At 44.7% G+C, this 17,711-nt stretch overlaps 1 protein-coding gene across 2 annotated transcripts in view; it reads left to right on the top strand.

Moving 5' to 3' along the window:
- The window catches only part of LRRC72 (leucine rich repeat containing 72), a 98,379-nt gene that overhangs the window by 60,042 nt on the left and 20,626 nt on the right, over positions 1-17,711 (top strand). For both annotated transcript variants that reach the window (XM_074984665.1, XM_074984666.1), the window contains one exon: positions 12,887-12,976. In XM_074984665.1, coding sequence (XP_074840766.1) covers positions 12,887-12,976 — 90 coding nt within the window. The remainder of the gene's footprint in view (positions 1-12,886; positions 12,977-17,711) is intronic.

Raw genomic sequence — 17,711 nt, 5'->3', positions numbered from 1 at the left:
ATAACATATTGATGGACAGATCATCTAAAAAGATTTATTTTTGGAACTACATGAAAATAGTCCAGCTGTTCTCAGATATGATCACAAGACAAAGAGGAACCATATTGGTGGCTGGGTGGTGAGGGAGATGCCTAAGTGTCTTGTCAATGGGAGTTAGGTCCTCAGCTGCCATTTGTTCCTTTGAAAATTTCCCCTTCTGAAGCCTCACTCCATTCCAATATGATGTTACCTCAAACCCAAAACTAACCCAAAATTTCCTAAGGTTTAGGTGCTTCTAGGATTCCCTTCCTAAAGACTTATTTCTCCCAAACGGTAGCATTAATGCTATCCACTACTACAAGTTTATTAAGTATATGTGGTGCTTTAGAATGTACTTACTGAACTCTGCATCAGTAAGCAAGAAACATGTTCTGTTACTGCCATCTTGTGGTTCTAATACAATTACTAATGAGGTGGTGAAATGCATATTCAGCAGATAAGAATAAGGGGATTTAGAAGTTGGCGGGGTCCTTTCAAAAGGACCTCTCTCTGGACAAGCCACACGGGAGCGAAAAGCGGCAATTTTGAAGTGCCAGGGCTGGCAGCATGCTAATGAGGTGCCGAATATGCATTTCAGTGCTTCATTAGTATTCTTCGAAATGGTCATTAGCATGGCTATTTCGAAGTTTTCTCTAAGTGTAGACACAGCCTGTGGCTGTGGCCACACTTGGCCAAAATTTCAAAATAGCCATGCTAATGGCCAAATTGGAGGATACTAATGCAGTGCTGAAATGCATATTCAGTGTTTACTAGCATGCTACCAGCTGCAGTACTTCAATCATGCGTGGCAAGGCTACATGCGGGTCCTTTTCGAAAGGACCCCACACATTTCGAAATCCCCTTATTCCTGTCAGCTGTTAGGACCCCCGTGTAGCCAAGCCACACGTGATCGAAACGCAGCACTTTCAAAGTGCTGCAGCTGGCAGCATGCTAATGAGGCACTGAGTATTCATTTTAGCACTTCATTAGTATCCTCCAATTTGGCCATTAGCATGGTCTTTTCAAAATTTTGGCTAAGTGTGGCCATAGCCTATATGATTTAAAAATCACTCTACCTGGAGCATAAGAAGAATGCAGGCATTTCCCAGAAGCTCCTTTGACTCCCAAAATATTATATACACAGGTATTTCCAGCATGGAAAAAACAAATTATCTATTCCCATACACTTCCTATGTCACTGGGTCCCTAAAACACAACTCATCATCATCATCATCATCAGTAACCGTGGGCTCAGCACCTGTTAGTGTCTGATGCCTCTCTCACTATTTCCTTCCATCTTTCCCTATCCAGTACAGAGTGGCTTAGTTTCTGTAGACTAGCTCCGCAAACTGGCTAGTAGTGTCTTTCTATAACAGAAGAGAGTGTCTCCTTCTCAATCTTGTCTAGCAATTGCTTTTTCCCTTAAGAAAGATTGATATCTTGTAAGTTTCTATCATACAGTGAGCTCTTTCATATCCAGAGCCCAGGGACTGAAAAGTTGCTGGATAGTCAAATATTCTGGATAATAGGTATACCTAAACAATGCATAACACTAAAAAAGAAGCAAGATGAGAGATTAAGAAACAAAACACGAATGTATGCATATTACTTTATTTACCAAACAATAGTAGTATTGTAGACTGTAAACTTATACTGTATTATGTTTATTTTCACTATACTGTACTTATGGAAAACATAACTAAAATTTACTTAGGGTTAAAATGGCTGTTATTTGAGACTTTTGGTTAATAGACTTGACGGTTAAGGCAGAGTTTACTGTAGATGTAGAGTATCTTTAAATTCTTTGTTTATTCAGTTGACTAATCTTTTAAGTTTGCCTCAATATTTTATTCTACTTCAATTCAGCATGTGGATCACCTACTGTACTCAGTGTTGTGACCCCCACTCATTTCCATGACTCCATCACACTGTGTCTCCTGATTAGCTCTTGGAACTCCAGTCAGTACGACCCACTCCAGCACCAGCATCCCATTAGCCCTGCTCTGTCAGTTCCTACTTCCCAACTGTGGCACCTAACCTGGGCAGATTTTCTGAGGAAGGCAGCCTCTGTCCCCTCCCTCTCCATGGCTTTCTGCTCCAACCTATGGGGCAGTTACCCTTTTTTCTGGCATCAAATCAGCCCTAGTGGGCAAAAGCTGTAATTGCAACATGCCCTCTCTCATAGCTTCTCTTCACCTCCCTGTCAGAATCACGTATTCTGCAGAGGTAAGAAGGAGGAGGAATCTGTAGAAAACAATTTTGTGCTTGCACAGTCTCAAAAGATTCCCCCTAGGAAAAATTTTCACTACATTTCAGCCCTTAAAAGTTAAGGTTTTACACTGCACAATGAATGACCCAACAGCAACTACCACTACTACTTAACCCTTGTACTCCATGTGGAGCATATGTAACCCACGCACCTATGTGTGGTTAACTGTCCCATGTTGTTGTACCTGGACTACAGAGAAAGAATAAATGTCCTGTACAACTTAAGCTGAGAGCCACCTGGACTTTATTGCAAGCTATAGAGGTGCCTGCACTAAGTTCCAGAGGTCCCATGTTCAAGTCTGCCTGTGGGCAGTTACACATAGGTCATCTCTAAGTCTCCTCCACTTTACTCTGTACTGGGACAAAACTTCTAGCTGACTCTAGGAGTATCCCAGTTGTTGTCCTTCAGCCTTAGTAGACCTCCTCCATGTTGTCCGAGGTCTTCCTCTTTTGCATTTTCTTGGCAGGTTCCATGTGAGAGCTTGATGGGCCATGTTGGATTATGCTTTTCTGAGAATGTGACCTAGCCATCCCTACTTCCTTCTTTTGATTCAGTGTTAATTGGTTCTTGTCCTGCTCTGTTCCACATCTCCTCATTTGTGATGAGGTCTTGCCATTTGATATGAAGGATGTAACTCAGGCACCTGTTTATCAATGTCTGTAGCTTGTGATTTGAAGACTTTTTAGTATGCCAGGTCTCACATCCATACAAGAGCACACTCTTCATATTTGCATCAAAGATGTGCAGTTTGGTCTTTGTAGATATTATTTCTGAACTCCATACGGGATGGAGAGTCTTGAATACAGCTGTTGCTTTCCCTATCTTGGCATTGATATCTTTATCTGTTCCTCCATCTATGCCCATAATACTCCCCAAATAGGTGAGCTGCTCCACATCTTCCAGATCATCCCCTACCAGTGTGATGGTGGTGTTGTGGACTGGTTGATCCTCCTTGTCTTGGTCTTTCCCTTGTTAATGCTCAGTCCAGTGATTGAGGTAGTTTTGTCTAATTTTGTGACCTTTTCTTTCATGCTTTCGTCTTGGTGTGATAGGAGGGTGACATCATCAGCAAAATCAATGCCCTCTAGCTGTTTGAAAAGTGTCCCCTACATGCATTGTTGATGGCCATCTGTTGTCTTGTTCATAATCCAGTGCATTGTGATCAAGAACAGGAAAGAGAACAAGAAGAAGTCTTTTGGCACCTTATAGACTAACAGATATTTTGGAGCATAAGCTTTTGTGGGCAAAGACGCGCTTCATCAGATGCATGTTTTATCACAGAAGAGGGAGGTTTCGGTAGCTGTTGGAGGGACATGGGACAGTTTTTGACACTCTTTTCTTCTTCTCCACCTGACCTCACCTACACTGTAGCAGGACCTCTTAAATTGTGCCCACCCTCATGGAGTCAGTCCAACAAACTTGTTGGTGAAAGATAACGGCTTCAATACTGGTCATGTTCAACTCTTCCAGGATGCCAGTATTTTGTGCCTATACTCCCAAGAGATGTTTAGGTTCTCTGTCATGTAGTCCTTCGGGTGCTCCACTTGGCTGTCAGTGCATCCTGGCACCGGAGAACAGAACGTTTTTCAGAGCACTGCCTCCCCACAACCATGCTGCACACACGCACTGGCCATCCTAAGCCGCCACCACTCAAGGAATGCATGCACAGCACAGCCCTTCTCAACTCTTTTCTACCGTCCTCAGCTGAAGACAGATGCAGAGCAGCTCCTCTTCTTACCTGAAAGAAACATCAGAAATCCTTAGTTAGCCTCCCGCTTACCTCATACTTTTTTGTAGTTACATCTTTTTACTTCATTTTTTTCCTCAAAAAAAAAAAGTGGCAGTGGTTCTTTTTTTCTCCTGATATTGTAGGGCTGTTTAGTGACAAAGAACTGCAATTCATGTAGGGGCTCTATGCACATATCTGATGGGCATGCCTCCTGCTTAGAATACCTTGGGGAAACGCATAATGCCAACAACTGCCCCCATTGCCTGGCTATGCTGGCAAGGGCATGGAAAGAAAGGGAATTATGACTCCGGCAAAAGTCCCTATCATTCAGGGACAAGCCAGACAATGTGTGGGTGCAGCAAAAATCCTCAAATAGGGTAGCTATGTCACCCCACAAAAGCTCCCAAGCTATGAAAGCTTCATTGGCATGCTCTCTATCTGCATTGCCAGGACCCTTGTGTTCCCCGGCGCCACCTGTATTGGATGCTGTGGAGAAATGCAGGTCCTCTTTAGCTAGAGGATCTGAGGGAGAGACAAGGCAAGCCACATCAGCAGGCATCACTGAGGCATCAGCTTCTGAAAAGCTATATATGCTTCCACCAGCAACACCTACTACTTCTGCTGCCTTGCTAGAACAAGGTGCATGACAACATACGAAAGTGCTGGGAACAACGCAGCCTCTCCAAAAGTCCCCACAACCATACACAAGATCATTAACTTTTTCACAATACTCCACTGGACAAGGGCATACTAGCTCCTCACAGAATTCCCCATGCTCTCCTTCACCAATATCTGACTGCAGTAGCAGGCATTCATCTGCCCATTTATCTCCTTCCTGGCATTCATATAGAGACTGTCCTTTTCAGCATCACCCTATCTGGGCCAACCAGCCATGGCTATAACCTTCGCACCAGCTTCCACCACAATGTGGCCCCTGGGATCCATGGCACACATACCGTCCATACTCATCCCATTCTCATCACTCCACGTGCACTAGTCCTCAATGTCAATACATGCCCAGGTATCCTCCCATAATTTCGAATAGTAACAGAGAGATAGGCATCATGGTCTATATTCTATCAAATCTAAAAGGCAGTCCAGTAGCACTTTAAAGACTGACAAAATAATTTATTAGGTGGTGAGCTTTCATGGGATAGACCCACTTCTTCATACCATAGCCATACCAGAACAGACACAATTTTGGTGCATTCCTCATCTGCCAGCCTGCCTTTTATAATCTCCCAGGTGGCTTCTAATGCAACTGAGGAGTTACCTCAGTCAGACTCTGAAGGTTCAGCCCGGGAACCCAGCTCGAGACAGAATGAGGCAGTGTTTCAGATCTACCCCTCTCCTCCTACTGACAACCAAAAATCGTTTCAAGGGCTGTTCAAACAGGTAGCCCTGTCCCAGGATATTACCTTGCAAGAGGTACAGGATAAACAATATAGACTACTTGCTATGTTACAAACATCTGTGTCTTCTAAAGTAGCACTGCCTGTTAACGAGGTCATCCTCAAGCCCTCTGAGGCTCTTTGGAAAAATCCAGCTTCTGTCCTGCCCATGAATCATAGGGCAGACAGGAATATTTTGTCCCATTGAAGGACATGGATTTTCTTTTCTCACGTCCACAACTGAACTCCCTTGTGGATTCTGTTAATCATAAATCAAAAACCCACCGTTTAAATCTACACCTACAGATTAAGAGCATAAGCGGTTACGTTCTTTCAGCCATAGAATTTACTCCTTAGCTACACTGCAGTTTAGCTACACTGCAGTTTCGGATACTAAACACCCTCGCCTGTAGTCTGTTATTAAAGAGGGCCTCTCAGTTGTAAAGACTGCCCTCCAGGCAGCCATGGATGTGGCTGACATGGCTGCTAGAGTCACAGCCACTGCAGTAGTTATGTGCAAGGTGGCATGACTACAATCATCTGGCATCCCATGCGAAATTCAAGCAAAGGTGGAAGACCTCCCCTTTGACAGGAAACAGTCATTCTCCAGCTGTACTGATAAAATTTTACATTCCATGAAAGATTCCACAGTGACACTGAGCACACTCAGAATGTTCCCCCACCAGACAAGAGGTGCAAATACACTCCCTGTCACAGATCCAGGGAACATAACTGTACCTATTATAGACAACAACACAGGCCATGTGGTAAGACCAAGCATTGATCCAACAGGAGGAGGGCACAGCAGTGCCAGTCCTCAAGAGCCCACTGTACTTCCCAAAAACAACCAATTAGAGTGTTTGGTCTGGGGTCTGAGCAACCACCCAACAAGTCTTGTACATCCTGTGGCTACCATCCATCGTTTGAGGCTCTTTTACCATCAGTGGACCCAGATCACATTAGACAAATGGGTCTGAAAGATTATTGGAGAAAGGTATACCATTCCTTTCACAATCACTTCCTCCTACCCATCCCCCAACCCTATCCATCCTTCAGGGACTCATCTCATGAGCCCCTTCTTCAAAGAAGAGGTGCAGAGATTTCTCGCTCTGGGGCAAAAGAACCCATCCCCAACAAACACCGTGGCAAGGGGTTCTATTCCAACCCTTTCCTTACAACCAAGAGATCGGGGGTTGGAGGCTTATCTTAGACCTCAGAGAATTGAACAGATTCATTCTCAATGCAAAGTTCAAAGTGGTAACCTTGCAAACTATCATTCCAGCACTAGACAAGCGGGATTGTTTCTCAGTTCTTGACCTCCAGGATGCATACCTCCACCTGACTATCCATCCCTCCAACAGGAGATTCCTCAGATTTGTTGTGGGCAGAGATTATTACCAATACAGGATTCTCCCTTTCAGACTTTCTACATCCCCTCAAGTGTTCTCACAGACACTCGTGGTGGTCATGGCATTCTTCAGAAAGCAAAATGTCATACTTTTTCCGTAGCAAGATGACCACCTGATCAGCTGTCCCACCTATCACCAAACTACCTTTATGATAAATACTACCAGGGAATGTTTTTCCTGACTTGGCCTCCTCATAGACCTACGAAAGTCCATTTTAAGACCCACACAGAACATAGAGTTCATTGGAGGACTGCAAGATTCAGTCATGGAGAGAGCCTGTTTACTGTTACACAGATTCCAAGCCATCTGTGATCTCGTCCTTATAGTCAAGCAGGCCCCTCTCACCACGGTTCAGACCAGCCTCCAATTATTGGGTCACATGGCCACCACAACATTCGTAATCCTATTTGCAAGACTGCATATGCGCTGCCTGCAACATTGGTGCACTCCCAGTTCTACTCCAACCCATCACAGCTTGACCAAGGGCCTTGCTCTTCCTCCATTAGCACGGCAGCCTCTAGAATGGTGGACATCCCCAGCAAACCTCCTAGCTGGTATATCCTTCCACTGCCCAGATCCTTCTGTACTATAACAATAGATGGATCGCTCAAGGTCTGGGGTGGCCCACCGTGGCACAATGTTATTACATGGAATATGGGCCCACCACAAGAGACATGTCCATATCAATATCCTAGAGCTCAGGGCCATTCAAAAAGCATGCACCCATTTTCTTCCTCTGATAAGAAGCAAAACTGTCTGTGTCCTCATAGACAACACACCCGCCATCTTTTATATCAATTGGCAGGGGAGTTCCTGAGCACACTCTCTCTGTGCTGAAGCACTCAGCTTTTGGAACTGGTGCATCGAGAATTCGATAACCCCAAATGGTATGTACATGCCATCAGAACAGAACATCAGGCAGCCAGACTGAGCTGGCATTTCTCAGACCAGCACGAATAGGAGATGAATACTGACAAGCTCCTCTCCATTTTCCACAACTGGAGTTTCTTGACAATAGACCTTTTTACAACACCTCACAATTGTACATGTCACAGGTTTTGATCCAGGGCAGGACTAGGCAAGTGATCACAAGGGGATGCTTTAACGATTCGCCGGACAACCTCTTTTCTCTATGCCTTTCCTCCAATCCCGCTCATCATCAGCTTGATGAACAAGATCAGGTTGTATTAGGCCACAGTAATACAGTAAGGTCTCAGAGTACACGAACTCAGAGTACGAGACCCCGCTCTTACGCGTCTGACTGTGATTCCTATAGTAAACCCTGTACCATGATTTCCAGTTGTGCTTAACTTGCTCCCCCCACCTTGGTTCAACCCCCCTCAGCTCCGCACAGCCCAGCTCAGCTCCCCCACAGCTCTGCTCACCACCCATGCACAGCTCCTGCTCACCCCCCCATCTCCGGCTCTGGCTCTGGCTCTGGCTCTGGCTCACCACCCCTCAGGCACGGCTGCGTCTCAACCTCCCCAGCCCTGGTTCAAACCCACTACCAGCTCGTCACCTACACGTAGCTCTGGCTCACCCCGCACGCACCTCTGGCTCACCCTGCATGCCCCCACCTGGCTCTGGCTTATCATCCCTCACACATCGCTCCAGCTCATCCCCCACCCCAATTTAAATTTCCCCACATGGCTCTGGTTCAAGCTGCCTGGCCACCCTCCCACCCCGCGTGGCACCGGTTCAACACCCCACTCCTGGTTCAACCCCCCTGCCAGCTCACAACCTGCACGCTGCTCTGGTTCAAGCCACCTGCCCCACGTGGCTCCAGTTCAATGCCCCCCCCCAGGTTCAACCCCACTCCTGGCTCACAACCCATGCCTGGCTCTGGTCCAAGCTGCCTGCCCACCCCACCTGGCTCTGGTTCAACCCCCCTGCTGGCTCACCACTCATGCACTGCTCCGGTTCCAGCTCAAACCTCCGCAACCCGGCTCACCACCTGAGCACGGCTCCAGCTCACCACTAGCGCACAGTTCCAGCTCAACTCTACCCCCCTGCAGCCCTAACCCACTCCAGGCTTGCCCCCATTGCCTGCCTCCCATAGCCCCAACCCAATGCTTGGCTTAACCCTTCCTAACTGCCTCCCCACCCCAGGACTTACCTTCCTGCTGCTTCCCCAGCTGCAGAACATGTGTTCTGCCGGGGAAAAAGCCGTACCCCCACTTACGTGAGATCCGGGTTTATGTGAAGGTGCATAGAACGGAGCTCTCGTGGACTCTGAGACCTTACTGTATTAATAGCTCCTGGTAATCTTGATTTCCTTATCTGCATTACCTGTTGATAGATCAACTGATCCCTCTTCTGATGGTGCCAGATCTCCTGACACATCACCATGTCAGAATGTCACCTCAATAACGCGGCTTTCCTAGTGGCCATAACATATGCCAGAAGGTGTCAGGGAAATTGGGGCCAAAGTTTCTCCTGAAGGTGATATCTGATTTTCATGTAAATGAGCCTGTATATTCACCTTTCCCAAACTTCAGACCTCCTTTAAGGAGGCCATATTACACGCACTCAATGGAAGACATGCGATTGCATTCTACCTCGACAGAACTAAATCAATTAGAAAGTCAAAAATGCTCTTAGTATCATGGTCAGGACCTTGTTCAGGAACAAATGTTTTGGCACAATACCTATCCAAGTGGATTTCGGGTTCCATACACACTGCATAACAACTTAGAGGCAAACAGCCACCACAGACTATTAGGGCCCACTCCACATGGGTAATGGCTGCAACAACAGCCTTACTTAGCAATGTCCCTCTAGTTAACATCTGTAGAGAGACCACTCAGTCTTCACACCATGTGCTTGCAAGACATTATGATTTACAGAAAGGGCCAATATATGCCACTGTTTTGGCAGACGCAGTTTTGCATCAATCCACATAAAGGGCTCATCTACATTAGCCCCCTCCTTCGAAGGGGACATGTAAATGAGCCCAAGTGGTGAATAGCAATGAGGTGTTGCACTGCATTTGCAGCACCTCATTAGCATAATTTGCAGTGCACAAACTTCAAAGTTGCTTACTTCAAAGCTCTGTCAAGCAGTCTAGCTGTGGGCATTGAAGTACCCACGCTCCTTCGAAGTTCCCTTACTCCCAAAACGTTTTGGGAGTAAGGGAACTTCGAAGTAGCACAGGTACTTCGAAGTGCCTTTGGCTAGACTGCTTGCCAGAGCTTCAAAGTTAGCATGGTGAGAATTATGCTAACGAGGTGCTGCATATGCAGCACAGCACCTCATTGCTATTCACCTCTCGGGCTTGTTTACATGCCCCCTGCAAAGGAAGGGGCTAGTGTAGATGAGCCCAAAGACTCCAATACCCACCTCCTTTAAACAGGTACTGTTATGGAGTCACCTAAGTGGAGCACCCACAGAAACTACTCGATGGAGAAGGAGAAGTTACTCACATTAGTGCAGTACCGATGGTTCTCCGAGATGTGTCCCTGTGGCTGTGTCACTTCCCTCCTATCCTCCTGTCTGCTTGGAGTCTATGGGAACTTCAGGCAGAAAAAAAAGATAGGAGGGCTGTGCCATTCTCACACTTCTCAGTGGCAATGGCTTGAGATGACCAGCATGCATGCATGGCATGGCGGGTAGTGGGGCAGTGCTCTGAAAGCGTTCTTATCTCCAGTGCCAAGACACACCAACACCTAAGCAGAGTACTATTGGGAGTGAAATCCTAAGTCCCTAAGAGAATATGGAGGGTGGTCACATGACTTAGGTACGATCCATATCTTATATGGAGTTACAAAATGGAGTCGGAATTGTGCTGAGTCATTCTGACACAGTAGATTTTTCCCGCCCTTTTGATTTACCTCGGAGACTCCTAAGGGGTTTCCCACAGGGGCACCCTTGCATAAGATTTTCCTACCACAAGGGAAATATAAGGTCAGCACCGACCTTTCTACTGCTGCTGCTCATCTAAGTGGCAGTGTGGTGCAGGCTTCAATATGAAGAACAACAGACACCGCAGGACTCCAATTGACATCTACTGCTCACTGCCTCAGGATCCACTGTCCCCAATAACATCCACTGGACACGATCATCTTATTAACAACTCTATATCGAGAGATCGCTCTAGTGTACCTCCCTGAGGACTTTGAATTAGTCCAAAGGTTGTAGGTCCTAGACAACCAGCAGGAACTGTGAAGGTTAATATAAATGCATTATTATTTTCGGGAATTGGTTTGTGGGAACTGACTATTATCGTTAAGATTTGTATGATTTATTACATAGTTCTTTCTCTTCCTGTTCTCCCCATATATTGTAAGTTATCCCTTAATAGACCGTACCTTGTTCGGTTTACATATCACCATTTCACTTGCTTTATTTATTTACTTGGATAGTAGTCACCAGGTCATAGATACTGGTATGCAGTAACACTCGGGCTAGAGGACTGTTTTTGTTAGGGGTCCCATGCAGCCTTGTCCAATTAAAACTTAGTTCCCATTTCGCACTTAACAGCACCCGCAGGGATACATCTCAGAGAACCATTGTTACTGCATGAAAGTGAGTAACTTCTCCATTCTCTTGAGATAACATTGATGATATTGTTCAAGTGCCTTCAAATGACACTTGTATACTATCCAGATTTCACATGCATACAGTAGTGTTGGAACAACCACTGCATGATATGCAAGGAGCTTTGTCTTGGGATAGATGTCCTAGTTCTTGAAGACCCTTTGTCTCAGGTAGCCAAAAGCAAAGCTTGCACGGCTCAGACCATGCTGGATTTCATCATCAATTCTGATTTTAGCAGAAAGATGACTTCCAAGGTATGGAGAGTGCTCCACATTTTCAAGCAATTCTCCACTGACTTAAATAGAAGGTACATGAGATTGTCCTGTTGGTGAGGGTTGGTGGAGCATCTTGGGCTTTTTGATGTTCAGTGTGAGGCTGAGATTCTCATAGGCTTCAGCGAAGGCAATAAGATGGTCTGAAGGGCTGCAGGAGAAAGAGCAGCAACCTTGTTGTCAGCCACATGCTGGAGCCTTTGGGCTTCCTTTCACAGGTTCTAAGAGGGACAGGAAAATTCAAGACAACCTTTAGGCTTTCAGGTGGTGAGGAAAACTTTTGGGTTTCGGGGATTCCTCTTTCACCTGTAATCACCATGCAGGGTGTGTCCTGCTCCACAACTTACCTTCCATCCTTTCTGGTTGAAATACATCACAGTAGTTATCTCTGGCCAGACTCACAGACACAGCTGACATGTAAAGAGAACACACAGGTTTGCTGCACAGCCCATGTTAAAAAAATATCTGCTTGCCTGTCTGCCAGTCAGCCAAAAAAGAGCTGGTCTTCCTTTTGGTGTACCTGTTAATTTCACTACGTCCCGTGCCATCATTCCCATGAGCCCAGATGGTCTGGCTTTTGATCTAGGAAGACTTTGAGAGTCCCCTTCTGGCTATATTGGGTTGATGCATACATTTCTCAAAGAAAAATAAACATCCTCCATTGAAAGGGCTTGTTTATTCACATAGTAAGGACTATGATGGAGCCAAATTTTCAAAGGGACAAAAGTGAGTTAGAAGCACAAGACCTAGGGTCCTAAATGATGCAAGCATTTTTGAATGGGTATATATTAAACCCATTGTTTAATATATATTTGGAGTTTTCCAAGTCATTTCCAACTAGGTAGCTTAAAAAGTCAGAAAACCAGTCATTCACATTTTTTGTTCCATGTATATGGTAAAACTACTATGCACTTAAGCACATAGTTATCTTACAGTACATAAGAAAATCAAAGGTAAAAACTTTGTTGCTCTGTCAGCATATCAAAGATCTCCTAGTTAATTATGAAAGGTCAAGCAGGAACTTCAAAGGCTCGGCACACTAAGTGGATCTTTAATTAATTTATTTTCAGTAGTATTTTATTCACATTTCACAATGGGCCAAATCCTTATTAAGACAAGGGAATTTGTCTGATTAAAGACTGCAGGACATGGCTCAGAGTATAAAAACAGTTTGGGTGTATTTTCTAAAATCTTGTTACCAAATAGTGATTATTTTCCCATGCTTGTCAAGTTAGATTTTTTTCTTCCTTAAACTTTTGCAGATCTTTTTCATAACCCTCTGTCACAAGATCCAGGATATCGTCTTTATGTGACATACTTCCTTCCATCAGTACAACTCCTCGACAGGAAGAGTAAGGACTGTTTTCATCTTTTCATAGTGCATTGACAGTCACTTATGATTCTAGTCCATTTAGAAAAGTAGGTATATTTCCTCATGGCCGATCTTCTTCCATTTGTTTGTTTACCAACATATATAATGAATTCAATCCAATTAATTGTGAGATTTAGTATGCAAGTAGAATTTTTAAGACTTTAACAATTTTCTGCTTGATATCAGACCTTTCTTGTTGAAATTGACTAAAAGATTTGCCTTCTTTGTAAAATTTAAAATGTGTGTCTCCCCTCTTGCATCCATTTGTCTTTCATGAAATTCTGTGGAACAAATTTAAGAGAAGTTAAAGTCAGTGTTCAGAAATAGGCACATACCTACAAGGGTGCAATCTGAGTAAGTCCATGTAAAATGGCTAATTCATTTTATTTTGTGCTCACTCAGAGGTATTCTACCTTTTTAGAGTTTAAATAAACACATGAACATTTCTTAACTGAACTTACCTATGTAAAACTGGCTAAGCCCATGAGAAATTAAACCATCGCCCCCATACCCTTTCTGGCAACCCCTCAAGGTAAAACCAGGGCCAGTGGGGCTCTATCTTGGCACCATTATCCTTGAGAATAGACAAAAGAAGTAAATCAAATACACACTGGTTGTGTAGTTTCTTGTGGATACCATGGAAGAAAAAGATCCTAAAGATCAACTTCTTCAAAAATGCCTAAGTTGTGTTTACCTGCCTGATATTTTGTCTTCTGTGTGAACTGTTCAGTGAAGTGGGTTGAACATTTGAAAAAGAAATGTTGAAGACAGTGGGCAAGATTCATACTCCTGCTCTAGTCCCTTTATACTGGGTGACAGGGCTGAAGTGGCATAATGGGGTCCACGAAGTCCCAGATCTGGCAAGAGAGGGGAGAATTCCTCTGATGCAACTGTGTTACTGATAAGATTCAGATATCACCATGGTCATTTGTCTCTGTGATGCATTGCTTTTCCACTTTGCATTTCAGTGTGCTTTCTTCTGGAGACACCTGTATTTGCCTCAATATTTGAGAAGCAGAATGTTTTGGCTCTACCGTAATATACAGTAATCCCTCAAAGGCACGATTGCGAGTTAAGCACAACTCAAAATCCCACTCTCCCCAGCCCTGGCTCAACCCCCGCAACCCTGCAAGGACCTGGGTCAACCCCCTCCCCTGCGCGCATCTCTGGCTCACCTCCCTCCTCCACACGTGGCTCTGGCCTACCTCCCCCTGCCCCCGCCCTCGCATGCACCTCTGGCTCAACTCCATCCCCCACTCCCCCCTGCAGCCCTAACCCACCCAAGGCTTAACCCCCACCGTCTCTCTCCCATTGCCCCAACCCACTGCCAGGCTTAATCCTCACCAACTGCACCCCACCCAAACCCAGGATTTGCCTTTCAAAAGGAGCTCCAGGTGTTCCCACTCTCTCCAGCTGCAGTACGTGCGTTCCACCAGGGTAAAAAAACCACCTCCCGACTTATGCAAAATTTGAGTTATGCGAGGGTGCATGGGAATGCAACCCGTGCGTAACTCGAGGGACTACTGTACTAAAAATAAAAATAGCTCTATTGATGTTGAGAAAGGATTGTCCTTGTAAGTAATGGTTTGCAAGATCAGGCCCACATGACATGTACTTCGCTGGTTTTCACATACGGATTTGCTGGTGGACCTGTTTCTGAATACAGAAATCATAGAAATGTAGAAGTGGAACCTTGGTTGATTCTAGTCTAGTCTCCTGCATAGATACAGGGCTAATTATTACCTAGACCATCCCTAACAAGCAGCGGGTGATATATGGGGGGCATGAGGGGGCACATCACCCCCTCCCTCCCAATGCAGGTAGGGCCAGCTGGCAGGGAAATTAGCAGGACCAGAGGATGGTCCTTTTGGGAGGAATCTGTGCCCTCTCACTCACTGACAGCAGTGGAGAAAGCAGAGCAAGGCAGCTCCTGCCTCATGGGAGAAGCAGAATTGCCCTCACACTCCTCGGCAGGAAATGGAGCAGCATGGCTGGATACTAAGGATAAGGTGGGGGTGGGGGTGGGGGTGGAGGGGGGGCAGGGGGAGGGGCCTGGGTTGGAAGGCTTTGTCCCAGACCTTCCCCAAGAGGGTGGGCACATGGCTGGTGGATCCCCCATGTACTCCCACACCAATTGCTTCTGCTGACAAGTGTTCGTCTAATCTGTTCTTAAAAGTTTCCAGTAATGGGCATTCCTAGGTAATCTGTTCCAGTGCTTAACCTGCCTAGGTATTCTGTTGTAGTGTTGAACTGCACTGACAGTAACTTTTCCCTGATGTCTAACTTAAATCTCCATTGCTGCATGGTGAGTCTATTAGTTCTTCTCCTTTCTTCAGTGGATAAGAACACTTTATCTCCCTCCTCATTGATAATGACCTTCTATGTACTGGAAGTCTATTATCATGTCCCATCAGTTGTCTATTGTCCAGACTAAACAAACCCAGCATTTTCATTCTTCCGATGTGTTATGTTTTCTTGACCTTTAATATTTTTGTTGCTCCCCTCTGCACTTTCTCCAGTAAGTCTAATTTTTTCTGAAGTGAGATGCCTAGAAGTGCACGCAGTACTCCAACTGAGGCCTTATCAGCGTACATTTGTCATTGTACAGAGTAACTTTTTCAGTATCTCAGGCAGCACTTCACTTACTGTTATAATGAGGATCATTGCTAGATGGAGGAGAACTGGTTACTTTGTAATCTGGGGAAAACCACTTTGATATTTATAAAATTTGTGGACAATCTTATTAAATTCATGGACTTCCTCTTTTAATAGAACCATGATACAATCATTGGTCCTTAATTAAGAAGTCAGGCATTATTTTTACAAGCTTTATCCTTGATTGTCATTTTGAGAACTATTTTTTCAGCGTTACAAAGATTTCTCTTTACCATTTTAGGAACATTACTAAAATATACTCCTGTTTCCCTCGTTTAGCAGGACACTTGGTCACAGTTTTGTTACCTCCAGGCATAAATTCTGAAAGAGAATTTTTAAAAAAAGATAGCACCACAAAGATACCATGGCACATCTGGTGGCTGAGCTATGTAACTCTGTACTCACCCACAACTATTTCCAATTTGGGGATAATGTATGCCTCCAAATCAGCAGCACTCCTATGGACATCTGCTTGGTCCCACAGTATGCTAACATTTTTATGGCTGACTTAGAACAGCATTTCCTCAGCTCCCGTCCCCTACTACTGCTGCTTTACTTAAACTACATCAATGATATCTTTATCATTTGGACCCATGGTAAAGTGACGCTTGAAGAATTCCTCAGGAGTTTCAGTAACTTGCACCCCACCATCAATCTCAGCCTTGACCATTGCACATGAGAGGTCCATTTTCCTGACACCACAGTGCAAATCACTGATGGTCAGATCAATACCACTCTAAACTGGAAATCCACTGACCACTACTCTTACCTACATGCCTCCAGTTTCCATCCAGGACACATCACACGATCCATAGTTTATAGTCAAACCCTAAGATACAACCGTATCTGCTGCAATCCTATCAAACACTTTATCTCTACCAGGCATTTGTAAAACTTAATTACCCACTGGAAGAAGTAAAGAAACATTGACAGGGCCACATGCATACCCAGAAACCAGCTACTTCTAGATAGGCCCAAGAAGGTTAATAGCAGAACACTGCTTGTCATTATCTGTAGCCCCCAACTCAAACCCCTCCAGCACATTATCGAAAATATGCAACCTATGCTGGAATATTATGCTGCACTTCCACAGGCCCTAAGTGACAGGCCTGGTCTTTGCTGCAGAAGCTGCCCAGCATCAGGAAAATTCTCACCAGCAACCACGTGCCACACACCACAGAAATACTAATCCTGGAACCTTTCTTTGCAACAAATCCCATTGCCATATCTGTCCATATATTTACACTAAAACTACCATCTTTGGACCTAACCACATCAGGTACACATTTGGGGCTCATATTCCTGCACTTCCACCAATGTGATATATGCCATCATGTGACAGCAATGCTCCTCTGCCCTATATATTGAGCAAACTGGACAATCCCTTTTCCAAAGAATGAATGGACAAATCAGACATTCGGAATCTGAACACACAAAATGGTAAGTGAGCATTTAAATTTAGCAGGACACGTTATTCAGCAGTTAATGGTGTGTGTTTTGAAGCAAAGAGATTTTAACACCAGATTACAAAGGGAGACGTCTGAATTGGAATTTATTTTCAAGTTTGATACCTATCATCATGGACTCAAAGATACCAATTATCTTATGCATTACAAGGACAATTTCCCCACCTTTGGTATTCACAGTGACTGGTGGCATCTCACTCAATACCACTTGCAGAGGCTTTATTTATCCTCCCTTTCCACCCCCCGCCACAATTCCTGCCCCCCATCTAGCTGATTTGTTAGGTTTTTTCTTTTTTTCTATCTTTTAAAAATTCTCTCTCTCTCAGTTATCAATATTTTTTAAATCTGAAGAAGTGGGTTGGTCCCACGAAAGCTCATTACCTAATAGATAATATTGGTAGTCTTTAAGGTGCTACAGGACTGCTTTTTTTGTTTTGTGAAGATACAGACTAAGACGGCTACCTTTTTGAGACTCTGGCTACGTCTACAATAGCCCAAACTTCGAAATGGCCATGCAAATAGCCATTTCAAAGTTTACTAATGACGTGCTGAAATACATATTCAGCGCCTCATTAGAATGCTGGCAGCCATGGC

This window comes from Carettochelys insculpta, chromosome 2 (assembly GCF_033958435.1).
Source record: "Carettochelys insculpta isolate YL-2023 chromosome 2, ASM3395843v1, whole genome shotgun sequence".
Classification (NCBI taxonomy): domain Eukaryota; kingdom Metazoa; phylum Chordata; order Testudines; family Carettochelyidae; genus Carettochelys; species Carettochelys insculpta.
This window is presented reverse-complemented; position numbering and strand designations above follow the sequence as displayed.